This window comes from Lontra canadensis, unplaced genomic scaffold (genome assembly GCF_010015895.1).
Source record: "Lontra canadensis isolate GAN:19392208 unplaced genomic scaffold, GSC_riverotter_1.0 scaffold9, whole genome shotgun sequence".
NCBI lineage: Eukaryota > Metazoa > Chordata > Mammalia > Carnivora > Mustelidae > Lontra > Lontra canadensis.
In genome coordinates this window covers 2,779,316-2,792,884 of record NW_022631003.1, presented here as the reverse complement: position 1 = coordinate 2,792,884, position 13,569 = coordinate 2,779,316, and the positions used below count along the sequence as shown (strand labels likewise).

General features: G+C 33.3%; 1 protein-coding gene across 1 annotated transcript in view; it reads left to right on the top strand.

The window, feature by feature from the left end:
• The window catches only part of OTOGL (otogelin like), a 129,358-nt gene that overhangs the window by 74,207 nt on the left and 41,582 nt on the right, over positions 1 to 13,569 (top strand). Inside the window, exons 28-33 of the mRNA XM_032854694.1 lie at positions 1,010 to 1,129; positions 3,610 to 3,726; positions 4,602 to 4,758; positions 5,364 to 5,390; positions 10,065 to 10,232; positions 11,871 to 12,149. Coding sequence (XP_032710585.1) covers positions 1,010 to 1,129; positions 3,610 to 3,726; positions 4,602 to 4,758; positions 5,364 to 5,390; positions 10,065 to 10,232; positions 11,871 to 12,149 — 868 coding nt within the window. The remainder of the gene's footprint in view (positions 1 to 1,009; positions 1,130 to 3,609; positions 3,727 to 4,601; positions 4,759 to 5,363; positions 5,391 to 10,064; positions 10,233 to 11,870; positions 12,150 to 13,569) is intronic.

Genomic DNA, 13,569 nt, shown 5'->3' with positions numbered 1-13,569 from the left:
TTTTGGAAGTGATTTAATCAGTTATTCTTCTACATCTCCCCCTTTACTGCTGCCTTAAATTGTTGGGTGATCATGGTGGAAGTGGCCATTGTCTTGCAGAGTTATTGTGGCTTCTGAGAAAGAGGCACTATGATAAACAGTGGTCATGACAGTTGCAATCCCAGGGTTATTATCAGCTTTGCTGTAGACCTGGGCAACCTACTTTATCAGCTAAGGGCTATGGTCCATTTCTCACTATATGAAGAAAACCTTCAGTTTGTTTAATTTCATTGTTTTAAGGGTGGATTTCCATTGTTTTAAGAAGATTATTCTTCTTTGTACTTTTGGTTTATCTTCCTCCCCTAAAAGTAAAGCATTTCACATTATTTGAGAAAATGCAATGGGTATTGTTGATATGATTACTTCATATGGTACTTTCAGTAACCATTTCATAACCTATAATAACCTTTATAATTGTGAAATAAGATGTGATTTTTATTTATTGTGTCTCATGGTGGCATGATACATGAATATTAAAAAGTTAACTTTTTCTTTTAGAAGTTATGTTTTGAATGTTTTGGCTTTTCAGAGTATGACCTAGAGAAAAATTTATTATTCTTTTTGTTTCAACATTTATAGTGTTACAAAACCTTAAGCATATTGGGGGTTGGGTTTTTCATCATTAAAATGTATATGTATATGAATATATACAGAATATATATGTATACATACACACATATTATAGTGTCTGTATTATACTTCTCCAAGTTACTTATATTATTACTTGTATCAATGCTAAGACAATGGTAAGTGTGCCTGGATAAAATTTGGGAGATGGTGAAACATTGTTAAGAATTTAAAATAACTTAAATATAATTAAATAGATATGAAATTATCTTAACATATTTACATAGTTGTGGAAATTCTTAAAATGTCTATTTTAAATCTTTAAAAATTTTTAGTGAATGAGACCTTAAGTGTTGATGTGAAAATAGAATATTTCATATTTCATGATTTTTTTTCACTTTAGAATAAACTATCAGGATTATGTGGAAACTTTGACAAATGTACTTCAAATGATATGACTACTTCCAATAACTTAGAAGTAAGAAATGCCCAAGTATTTGGAGATAGTTGGGCATTAGGACAGGTAAGTAGAATATATGTATTATAGAACTCAACAAATATTTTTTGATATATTTATTCACTTAATCACTTTTTCTTATAGGAAAATTTATTTAGGTAATACTACTTTATGTCATATTTGTATAGTAATTCATAACTGACAAATTACTTTCACATTTACCTTCTGTAAATCTTGTGACAATCTTGTAATGTAAAGGGTGTTATCTCTATATCATAGATGAAGAAATTGAGGTTCAGGAAGGTTTAATGAGTTGCTTAATATTGTATGTCCAGAAAGAAGCAGAGATGACATTCAAATTCATGTCTTTTAATCTCAGGTTTTTCCTTCCATAGCAAATGCTTTATCAATGTATTTATATTTCTAATAATATAACTTTTGCCAACTCAAAGCAATGAGAAAATGAAGGCAGAATTTCTCACCATTTGTTCTCCAGGCATGGTTGTGTGTGGGGTGGGGATAGGTAGGGAATGGATTTGTGGTCAGCTGCCTCTGGGAGCAATTTGAATAAAGTAAGTTAGACATATTTCTTTTTGAAGGATTTCTTGAGGAATTGTAAGCTTCCAAGGGAGGAATAAATCTAAAGTGTTTACCAACTTATTGACACAGAACCTGTTTTTATGTATTTGTTGTCAAAGAAATAGTGTCCTGTGGGCCGGCCACACTTTGAGAAACGCTGAACTAACTCAGAAAACAGAATTGAATTGGAAATTAGCATTATTCTTTTCTTCTCCTTTTTCTCTTTATCCTACTTTTCTTTCTAGCTGAAAGTGGTGTCCATAACTACAGCTTTCTGATTTGTTACTATTTGGTTAATTTGCTTTCCACTTTACCTAGTTTACCTAGTATATCTAAATTTCTTTAAAAACATAAAAGGGGTCTAGGATAAAGCACTCACCTAATTCAGTAAAATTCAGCAGCATATTTGAATGTGGCCCAAGCTGAAAAGTACAAATATTTTATTTAATATATGAACTATCTACTTTATAGAGAGATACAAAATCCTTTTTATTATGGCTGTCATATATCTTGTTGCACTTACAAGTCTTTGAAGAAATTATCTTATATTTGTCTGTTTAAAATGAATTAAGGAATAACCAATTTATAATAATAATTAAATATTTGGAGTAATCAAAGAATTTTATACTCACTATAATGTGTATTCTTATTCATACTTAATGGTCAAAACTAAAATTTTTTTTAAGTTTTTTCAATTGGTAAGTTTAATTTAGTGCTTAGATGTTTTCCAGGTTATATGAACCCATAATAGGATTAAAACACAACCTCTGTCATTAGGAATTTAGAGTCTAGATTAGTAGTTGAGCTAGAAAAATTAAGAATGGAAATATGAAATAGGTGCTTTGATAGAGGTGAACAAAGCATTGGCTTCATTACGGTCAAAGGAAGTTTCCCAAAGAAGGTGCCATTGGGCTGAATCCTGTAAGACACAGGAGCTAGAAAAGTGAAGATGTTGAGAAACAGTGTAACAGCAAAGGAGGGAATTGTCCATTAGAAGGTCTCAGGAAGACGGGTGCCTAGTGGGAATTTCAAAAAATTCAATATGGCAGCTCTGGGAGGTTGGAAGTTGTCAGTGGCTGGAATGCAAAGTATAGAGCTGCAAGCTATGAGTGCTAGGATCTAAGGCCCTAAAGTAGTTAGGAGGCTCTTATAATCCCGCTGGTAATGTTAAGTCAGTGAAGATTTAGAAAACTATAAAATTTCAGAGGCATTAAAGATTAAAATCATCAGCATCTGTTGAAAGGTTGCATTTAGGAGAATCTGGAGAATTCAATAAAGTCTCATACCTTTCTGTCTTATTGGGTAGTTGCTGATACTCTTCCCTGAGGAAGGGCAAAAAGGAGAGGAGATAGTGGAGGAAAGTGGGCCAGGACAATTGTGTAGAGATAAGAACAAGCTAGGATGCATTGAGAGAGAAGCTACTGTGAAATTTATGTGGAGATGTCCAGTTTTGAGATTCAGGAAAGATATTTGGGCTGGAAATACAGATTTGGCAGTTACTAGAATATGCAGGTTGTTGAAGCCATAAGAAGTGTACAGAATGAGCAAAATAGAGGTTTGAGGATCAAGCTTTGCACAGAAGGGAGGGGGCAGAAGAATGGGGAAGTAGCAGCCATTGAATTAGGAAGAAACTCAGAAGAAAATGGAAATGAATGAGCTGAAAATGAAAGGAAAGAGAATCAATTGCTCACATAATTTTTTAATGACTGCATTTGAGACAAATTTAAAACCATTTACCTCTACTCTCTAATATCGCCAGAATTCTAATAGTATGTTTAATTGTTTTCAAAAAGTAATACATACTATTGAGTTGGCTGAACACAGATGCTTTAGGTAAAACTTGTCTAAAGGAACGAGAATATATGAGATGTGATTGTAATGACGGAATCAGAATAGTTTACTCTGGTTTCAGCCTCAGAAGTCACCCCTTTGAAAACTTTCTCTTCTCCCTTATTTCTCTTCAACAGTGTGAAACCCCAAGTGAATTATTTAAACCCTGTGAGGCACATCAAAACAAATTTCCTTATGCCAAGAAAGAGTGCTCCATTTTGTACAGCGATGTTTTTGCTCCTTGTCGCAATGTGGTAAATGAATACTTTACCAAACTTTCATATTTACATGGGTATTGCTGTAGCTGTGATACCGAGATGAACGGGACAAAGAATTTAACCAACTGTTGGTTTTTCGGGTGGACTATCTAACCATTGTCGGGAAGACAAATTTGGTAGTTTGTTTGTTGGTAGAAGTGATGCATTTAGTTGATTTACTTTCTCCCTCAATTCATCTTATTTAACAGCATACATTTGTACATATTTATTGTAATATTCTGTTCTACTTTATGAAGCATTTTAATACATCCTCAAAGCCAGAAATGATTGGTCAAAGCCAAAAATTTTTGTTTTTATTTAGAGAACATTGCTGCATGGCATCTTCTCCTCAACCCAATGTATAGTTTAAAAGTATTAGTAGTGGCACGTTTAAAAGGGTCTTAAAATCATATGCCAAGATGGAGTAATTTAAATTTTTAAATACCTTCCCAACATAATAATTTTAAGCCTCCATAGTTTAAGAAAATGGCTTCAGGTATTCATAAAAATCACTAAAAGTACAATTGGTGATAGAACATTCTTTTAATTCCATGTGAATATGCTAATAAACAATGAGATTGTACAAAATATCAAAATATGATTATATTGAAGTTATTGAAATCACAATTTTTGTTAGACCCATTATCTGTTTTGCTGGTTCTTCGATTTTACATTTGCCTAATAAATTCCTTTCTCCTTTGGTCCCTATAGAGGTTTGAGACGTTGAGAACTCTAGGTGGCAGTGTTAAGTTGATAATACCAAATTTTGAAAACCTACCAGTTCTTTTTCTTTCAGAAGTTTGAATTTTAATCAGTTGTGGTTAGTACTTATTGAAATGAACTTAATGAATTGAAACTCATTTCATTTTCAGATCGATGTTACTTCTTTTGCCAAAAACTGCCATGAAGACACGTGTAACTGTAATCTTGGTGGGGACTGTGAATGTTTATGCACAAGCGTGGCAGCTTACGCATACAAATGTTGTCAGGAAGGGGTATCTGTTCACTGGAGGTCATCCACTGTTTGTTGTGAGTACCCTAGTGAGAACACCATCACCAGGTTGGAAACTTATAAGGAGATTAATTTGTCCTATCACAGAACAAATACCATGCAATTCATGCAAACAGAATTTAAGATAACTAAACTTTCTATTCCTTTGGCAATAAAAGTACAGCTAAAGGGTTTATAAAAATAAACATCAAGGTAAAATTTTCTATTCTGTTTGACAGTTGTCAGTTTGACATTCGAACTATAAATTGTATACCATCCTCAAATTGTTTATGACTTCATTCCCCTTACGGCTGTGAAATTTCCCTGTTCTGATAAACAGATTTGAGTCTTTATAAACTTTTTGTTTACTTATGTAGATGGCAAGTCATCTAAAGATTTTAACACTTTGAGTTCCCATTTCTAAGTAGACAGATATATTTGTCTACTTATAATCTTACAAAATTTAATTTTTCAACACATCACTCTTAAAGAATCCTCTTTGCTCAGAGGAAGTTCCTAAATAATGATGTCATTCTGTGTTCTTTCACTTGGTCATGGATAAACATACAGCAATATTTTGCATACTTTCAGATAAGGGGTTAGACCTTTATAGAGTTTAATATTTATTCTTTTATTTTTTTAGCTCTTGACTGTGAATATTACAATGAAGGTATGTGATATTTAAATAAAGATTATTACTATAGCCATTCTGTGGGATGTATTTTCAGAGTAAGAGTTTTTCAACAATGTGGGAACAATAGTTCATAATTCAGTACATAACTCAATGAACAGCTTTACTTTCTAAAATTTATCTAAATTTCTAAGTATTTGAGTTAAAATTTATTTCCTGTAAAATAAAAAGTGTGTAACTAAGTTTTCAGCATTTAGGAGGCCCTCAATAAATGGTTTTTGTATTACATGAATGAATTTAATGAGTGAAGATAGCTAAATTTTTAGGCAAAAAGGATGAAAGACATATACCAAATGCTTATCTTTTACCATTTTGTATAAATATAAACATTAGTCAAACATTATGTCATAGATATCAAACAATTATTATGATGATAAGCATGTAAGGAATTTATTTTGCCATCATTGTAGGTAAAAATAATTACATATTATCAGAATGAGAATTTATTGATTTAATGGTAATAAGAGGAGGTGCTACCTAAAACTAAGAAATCGACATAAGAAGAAACAGAGTATTACATCCTCAGTGAAAATGCCAGATAATGGCAGAATTAGAGCCTGCTTTAATATCAAACCTGCTATTGAGGAAGGCGTAGGCACTTAAACCTAATTTAAACAAGTAAGATGATCCAGGACAGTGTTCAGTGGTCATTTTGTCCGTGACTGGACAAATTCTGGACTCATGATGGGATAAATTAGAGTAATAGTTAAAGAGAAACTGGGCCATTACAAAAAACCCCAAGCAACTAATCAAAAGCATTTTTGGTGCCTTACTGAGCTAGGGAGATATCTGTCAGCTATAAATACCCAAAGAAAGCCAGATAATTTTAGAGAAATAGAGATGATGGATTAAAAAGAAAATTGATATTTTAGTTTTTGGTTGTTTCTGTTACATTTATGGAAGTTTAATGGAGAAAAAAACCCAACATTAAAAAAAATTCAGTGGTAGTTAAAGAGAATATAAACCAAAAATATCTCCTGTTGAGAGGTTCACACACATGTGCGTGCGAGTGCACGTGCGTGTGCACACACACAGACACATTCTACATCAATCCTTTGGATGTCATGCTGAAATTGAGACTGATTCCCTAAGAATAATAGCATTTATTGTTAACTATTTTATGTATATCATATAATTTAAGCTTCAAAATATGCCTGTAAGGTATTACTATTAACACTTTATAGAGAAGGAAACTGAGGACCAGAGGGGTTAAAATAACTTGGTCAAAGTCACTTAGTCAAAAATGTGGTAAACTGAGATTTGTAAGCAATCTGATTCAGAACCAAAGAGCTTGACCTCCATGCTGCACTGCCCTGAGTATGGTTAACGAACCCCAAACTCAGAAAGATCACCACACACTGTTATCAAGCGCTCTACACAATGTACACAGACATCAGTTTGAAAAAAATTGCTCCAGTAACTTCCTCACTTAAGAATGCTTGCCTCACACAGTTCTGCTGTAAAAATCTCCATCTGTGCCTTTGTACTTTCTGGCATTTCTTCTGTCGTCCTTTGGATCCCAAAGCAGAATTTTCCATGATTATTGAATTTCTACCTTTTGCTTCTTGATATATTTTGCTTTCTCTCAACAAGTCCGCTGCACTACTAGTGATGGTTTTTTTTTCTAATGTGTTCTAGGATTCTTCAAACCACTTCCTCTGGTGTCATCTATAATATTCAGAGGACGAACATGGGGCATTTAGCCTCCGTGGGACACTGATTGACTCAGTGGAGTGACAGGGGAATCTGTTTCCTATGATCAAAATAATAGGCAAAAGCATTAACTGGGCAAGGAGAGTACGAGTTTGCAAAAATAATGCAATGAAGATAGATGATTGAAGGGGAATATAGAATTGAGATTGTTGATACTATTTATAAAAAGAAAATTGTTTAAATGAATATTTTTAATAGGTTTCATCCCAACTAATTTTATAGATATTTTAAACCTACTTAGTTTTCTTAGGATATTCAGTACTGATATATTTCTTCCTTTATTTAGTACATACCAGGCACTGTGTTATCAACATACTTATTAATATTTCAAGCTAATGCAGAAGTAAATAATTGCGATTCTGTAAGAGGAAAATAAAAATAAAGTAGGAGAATTCAGAGGTTACCGTTGATATTATTTCAGTAATCTTTAATGCAAAGGCTATATGTAACATCTTCATATTCATTTTTATGGCATTTGCTAAAAATACAAAGATTTTATTATTGTGATTGCTGTCAGTGAGCAAGGACTTCAATATTCCACTAAAAATTGTTGTGCAAGTTTTAAGCTCAGAGTGATTTTATTAGTCAGGATATGCCTAATATTGTGTTTAAATAATCACTGAAGGAAATGATTGCTTTCAGTAGGTGGTGAAATTATACTCTCCCTAAAGAAAATTAATGATAAAGTCAAAGATTTTTGTCTTAATTGCTAGTGAAAATGCATGAGTATCCAAATACAAGATATCAATCAAGTGGGAGACAATTCAGAAGCTTTCAATTTTTATACAAATGGATTTTTCAGGTGAAAATTATCTCTTCAGGTTGCTGTTAGTAAAGAACTCATGCTGTGGACAAGAGAAGATTTTGTTTGGTTGTCTAATTCATTTCCCTTATTCTTTTATTTTATTTTATTTTATTTTTTTAATTTTTATTTATTTATTTGACAGAGATCACAAGTAGGCAGAGAGGCAGGCAGAGAGAGAGAGGAAGGGAAGCAGGCTCCCCGCTGAGCAGAGAGCCCGATGCGGGGCTCCATCCCAGGACCCTGAGATCATGACCTGAGCTGAAGGCAGAGGCTTTAACCCACTGAAGCACCCAGGCACCCCATTTCCTTTATTCTTATATCGAATGTTCATTAGGGTACTTCAGTCCATCAAGTTGTAGTTTTATATGTCTTCTTCATTTTGAATTATATCTCATTGTGATTTACATACTTATCTACTAATTTATACATTATTTACATATTTGTACAAACCAACATATTTATAAAATGAAATACATTTGTATCTGGGAAGTTTATGTTGCTCTTATCTCTCTTCGAAAATGAGCCAGCAAATAGTGGAGACTAATGATAGAGCTTTCTTTGGTTCTTGTAGATTTGGGCTCATAAACACTGTGCATTGTGTATATTTGTCAGAGCAATGGGGAGGCCATGCTGTGGGCTCATGGAGAGATTCTCCACTGTATCTGCTCAGTTCCATCTTGGTGGGAGCAATTGTCTTCAAGTCTCCGCCTCTACTCAAGTTGTTCAAATTCCTGGTAAAACTCTTTCTCTCATGGCTTTTAAGAGTTCCCAGGTGCTCATTGGTGAGGTGTCTCCTGTCTGTGGAGGAGTCAACACTTGAAGATAGCTTATCCTGCGTCCTTGCCTCTTCTCTAGGTCTTCATGAAGGAAATTTTGGTTCTTGGTCCCCTTTTTGCTTCAAAGACTTTTGACTCCAGTCTAATTTCTCCCTTCCCCCAAACCTGATCTTCAGTCCTGAAAGAGGAAAAAAAAAAATCCCAACCCTCTGATTGCTTTAGATATTTCCCCCCCACCTCCATCTTTAGAGTGGCCTTGGTGAGGAAAATTGTTCTTGAGATAAAAATTAGAGGAAAGAAGGAATGAGAAATTCACTGACAGCAACTGGATTGATCTTTTATGATAGCACTTGCCACATACATATTAATATTTTACATAACCTATAACCTAGAAAATATGCATACACCTATGCCAAGCATACAGGTGATAATTATGTAACCTAATTTTGATGATTCAGAAGAAGCTTCAAAGTTTTATAGTCTCTCAGTTATATTAATCATGGAGATTAGGCTGGCATGGAGATTAGGCTGGAGGTAAGCTGAATTTATTATCACAAAACCTAACTCATCATTTTTTTGAATATCATGAACTTACCTATAATTCATAAGATAAGGTTTGCAGAAAAGTTATTCTGGTTGAGTTTCAAGTTTGTCTCTACACTAATAAGGTTTTTACTACAGTAAATGTTTTCCATTTTATATGGAGCTAGTTAAGTGCATGAGAAGCAATAGCATAAGTGAAAAGACTTTGGATATCTTTGTTGAGCTTCGTCTGATTTTCTTTTTTATAGACATGCCTCACTGTCAGTAATTCCCCCAAACAGAAAAATATCGTAGATCACATCTGTGACTTCTGTTTTCATGCAATGCAACCTATTAGAGAAATGATTTTTTAGAAGACTTTCAAAATCCCTGGCCATAGATAGAGATAAATTTATGTTTATTGAGAATAGGTTCAAATCATGCAATATTAGAGTGGAGAGTTACCTAGACAAACTTTTTCACCTAGGTAAGAAAAACAGAGATCCAGAAAGCTTGAATCAATCTTCTAAGGAGCACTGTTTTACCTATACAGATACATGTAAACATATATACATATCTGAAATATATATGTTTTAAATTATGTAATCTAAATATGATGTATATATTCCAATTTGTTATAGTATGTTATTTTTTTTAAATAGTTCACTTATTGTATCAAAGATAAATACTTAAGTGCACAATAATTTTTGTGGTATTTCTTTGTTATGAACATCTATCCCATTGAAATGTTCAGCTTGAAATGTAAAACTCCAATGCCAATTTATACTTGTAAAACTCCCATAACAATTTATAATTCTCTTATTTGCATTTAACTAGGGCTTGGAGAAGGGCCATATATGCTGGCAAGTTATGGACAGAGTGGCCTTGTTCTGGGGGCCAATATGACCAGTAGAAGCATTTTCTCTTTGCCAAGGAGTAGTATTCATGGCAATTTATTTTTTAATTTTATGATCACTCCTGGCCTTTTTAAAGAGAAGGCATCATGTAAGTATAATTTACAATTGAAAATAGGAATTTCATTTTCTATTTACATTGTTTTTCATTTATTCATGTAGTAGCTATTAGTTGGGGATCTAATACATTTATGGCATTTTTTTAGGTGTCCTAAAGGGTATAAAATAAGAGACTGGTATATGAAACAATTATCTCTTTTGTATATAAAATCTTTTCTTTGTTTATCTCTTAGCATACATACATTAGAATTGAAATTATTTGACTGAATTTTTGGTCCTAAATAAAGCACAACTTAAATTTTCATAGTAACCATGATAGACTTGATTTGAAATTTTTGAAATTTTGATTTGATATCAAAGTAGTTAAATATTAAGAAAATAAATCAGAGTCTAGAAAGTCTGTTGTCCTTTATGGCCTTGTCTTTTCTGGTACCTGGTCCCACATTTACTGATTTCCATCTGCAGATCTTTACTGGTCCTATTCACTTGGCACCTGTTCTAACTAGTGGTTAGTGTCCCCTTCTGGCTGGAGATAATCAGGCTATGTTGGTGCTATACTAGCCATACTTAGAATCACTCATGAGGCATTATATGAGCTTAGAAAATATTTATTAAATGAATCAGACTTAATATTTTTATCTATTTTGAGAAACCGCGTGATTTTCTAGTTAGAATGAATTGCATTCTTCTTATTAAAAAACTTTAATTCTTTTTAATCTATGAAAACCCCTATCACAGTCTGAAGTTCCAATTTATGTGTTTGTTCCATACTTTTCCTCTGGAAAAGATTTCTTTTATTCTTCTTTGCATCCTCCAGGGCTCAACAGAAGGACTTGCAAGTTTTAAGATATAATCAATGCCTTTGGAATTATACACTGGATTTGAGCGAGCTCTTCATTTTATGATTTATAATAAGCAATGTTTTAATAAAAAAAATCCTAATGGATTTAAACTAAAAATTAAAACCTAAAAAATTAAGGTCTAAGAAATTAAACCTAAACTCTATTAAAAAATACTCTTATATCATGGGTTTTACAAATATGAGGAAAACTTTTCAAGCATTTAACAAAAAAGGATGACATTTCTCAAATGTTTTATAATTGTTCATTAGCCCTTTGACCATCTATTGGGAAATAGACAATAATGTTGAGCAAATAGTTTTTTCTTAATGCCGCAAAATCACTTGCAAGATTATTTACCCATTAAGAGCCCAGTTATATTGTAATGCAATGACATGCTTAAATTGATCTGTTTCCTATTCTTTTAGATCATCCAATTTAGCTATTTGGAGAGTCTGTGCATTTGAAAATGTTAAAGCTTGCAAATACAAATATGTGTTCAATCAGTCATTTAGTTCCTTGTATGAAATTGTGTGCTGGGGTCCTAAGTTGGTATTTCTTTTGTCCCCTGAGGGACACGAGAAATTATTTAAAAAATAGAACTCAGCAAAGACTGATCTTTTTGAGTTGAGCTAACAATACACTACATTAAAATATTAATTTTCTTTTTAAAGATATTAGAATTCATCTCTGAAATCTTAGAGATGGTATTCATTTTATATGGCAGTTGTGCAATTCTGTCTTTGCAAATACATTTTACAATGCTGGTGTTGATGATCTCCCTCCGAGAACCCAGGCAGAAATCAAACACACTGCTCTATGTTTTACAGCATTGGCACTTGTTTCCTTGGAGTCTGCCGAAAGGCCAAACTACTTTCTCTATGTCCACGATGATGACACTCTCAGTTTGAAACTGTGGCAGGCAAATTCAGCCTTCCATCAAAGAGCCACATTTTTCCACCATCAGGGGCTCTGGATTCCTGGTTACAGTGCGTTTGAGTTATACAGCAAAAAAGGCTTTTTCATCGTCCTCACAGGTTTTAGTGTCAAAGCATCAAAATATGATGATTCTGAAGAGTTCAAACATTCAAGTAGCTTCAGCATAGAAGGTATGGTTTCTGAGATCTTCAAAAGGAGAATCCATAGATAATTTACCTTATGGCAAAATATCAAAAATTTTTAAGTCATTTGTAAACGAGTCTAAGTAGACTAGCTGGTATGACGTTGAGTGAGTAAGTTTCTTAACCTCTTTGTCTTTGGTTTATGTGAAATTAGAATGGGGGGAATAATAATACCTACTTTATAGAGTTATTATGTCACATGAATTAATTGGCAGATAGTTTAGAACAGCCTTAAATAATGTTACTTTTAATTATGGTCCCAGTTATTACTTTTAGGGCTATCTGGACTTTGGAAACTGAGCTTCCTCACATCTCTTGGGTCTACTGCTTGTACTTTTTCTTTCCTAGAAGGCAGCTTCTCAATAACCTGATTCTTAATGATAAAGGCAGCATGTTTATCTCTGTCTTTTGAATAGTAAGGTATCTGGTTCTATTGACTTCTGGAAGATTTCCCTGGTTCAGTAGAAGCCTGGTTTTATTTCTAGAAATCCTTACAGTTTTATAGCTGTTGAATTTTCTGAATTTCAGAGAGGAATCTTCACTTCCTCATCTGATGTTTTTTCAAAATCTAGGAGCTTAACATATACCTTGGATCTCCCAAACAAATTACTTCATTTTCACCTATCATTTGTTTCATTCATTCATTTGCCTTTTCTGTTGTGGATAAATTTCTGCAAACCTTGATAGTCTTTGGATTTTAGGAATTCAGATGAGCTTCAAATTTTTGCCTATTAAAAAGGGTTCCTGCACTCATGAGAAAAAGTCACTGATATGTTTATACTACATTCTATAGAGCAGATATGATGACTTGACTTTACTTAAAAGTTGAATTTTACTTGACTTTACTTGACTTTACTTAAAAGTTGAATGTTATGAGACTCTGTTTCCCCTCCAGTTTAGTTAGACTCAGACCCAGTGGCCCCACCTAAGTTTTGGACAACTGTTGCCAATGGCATCATTAGAATCTCAGAAACTAATCTTTGTGGAGTTCTTAAAACTAGGAAACTCTAGGGATCTTCTCTAGTCTTAGAACCAATCCTCTGTCAGGACTCACAATTCCAGTGACCCAGATCTAATGACCATTCTAATCTTTAGATGCACAGATGCCTTCCAGAAAGTTTTATTTTCCTACCCATACTTTAGAATTCCATTCTGTATCCAGAATCTGAGAAACATAACCCCTACCATGAATTTTCTCCTTTATGGAGCTCTCTTCTCCAGATGTAATTTTGGACTGCTACAGAAAGATTGTTCTATGTTGTGAGAAGAGAGAGTACTAGCAGAATTTGTAAAAGAAAACTTTTCAATCAAGGGAGGTTTTATAACTGTAAGCATGTATTATTAAAGCCCATTCATTTGTTTTTGTCATCAGATAATTCTTACCATGTATAAGGTAATGCTCTAAGTT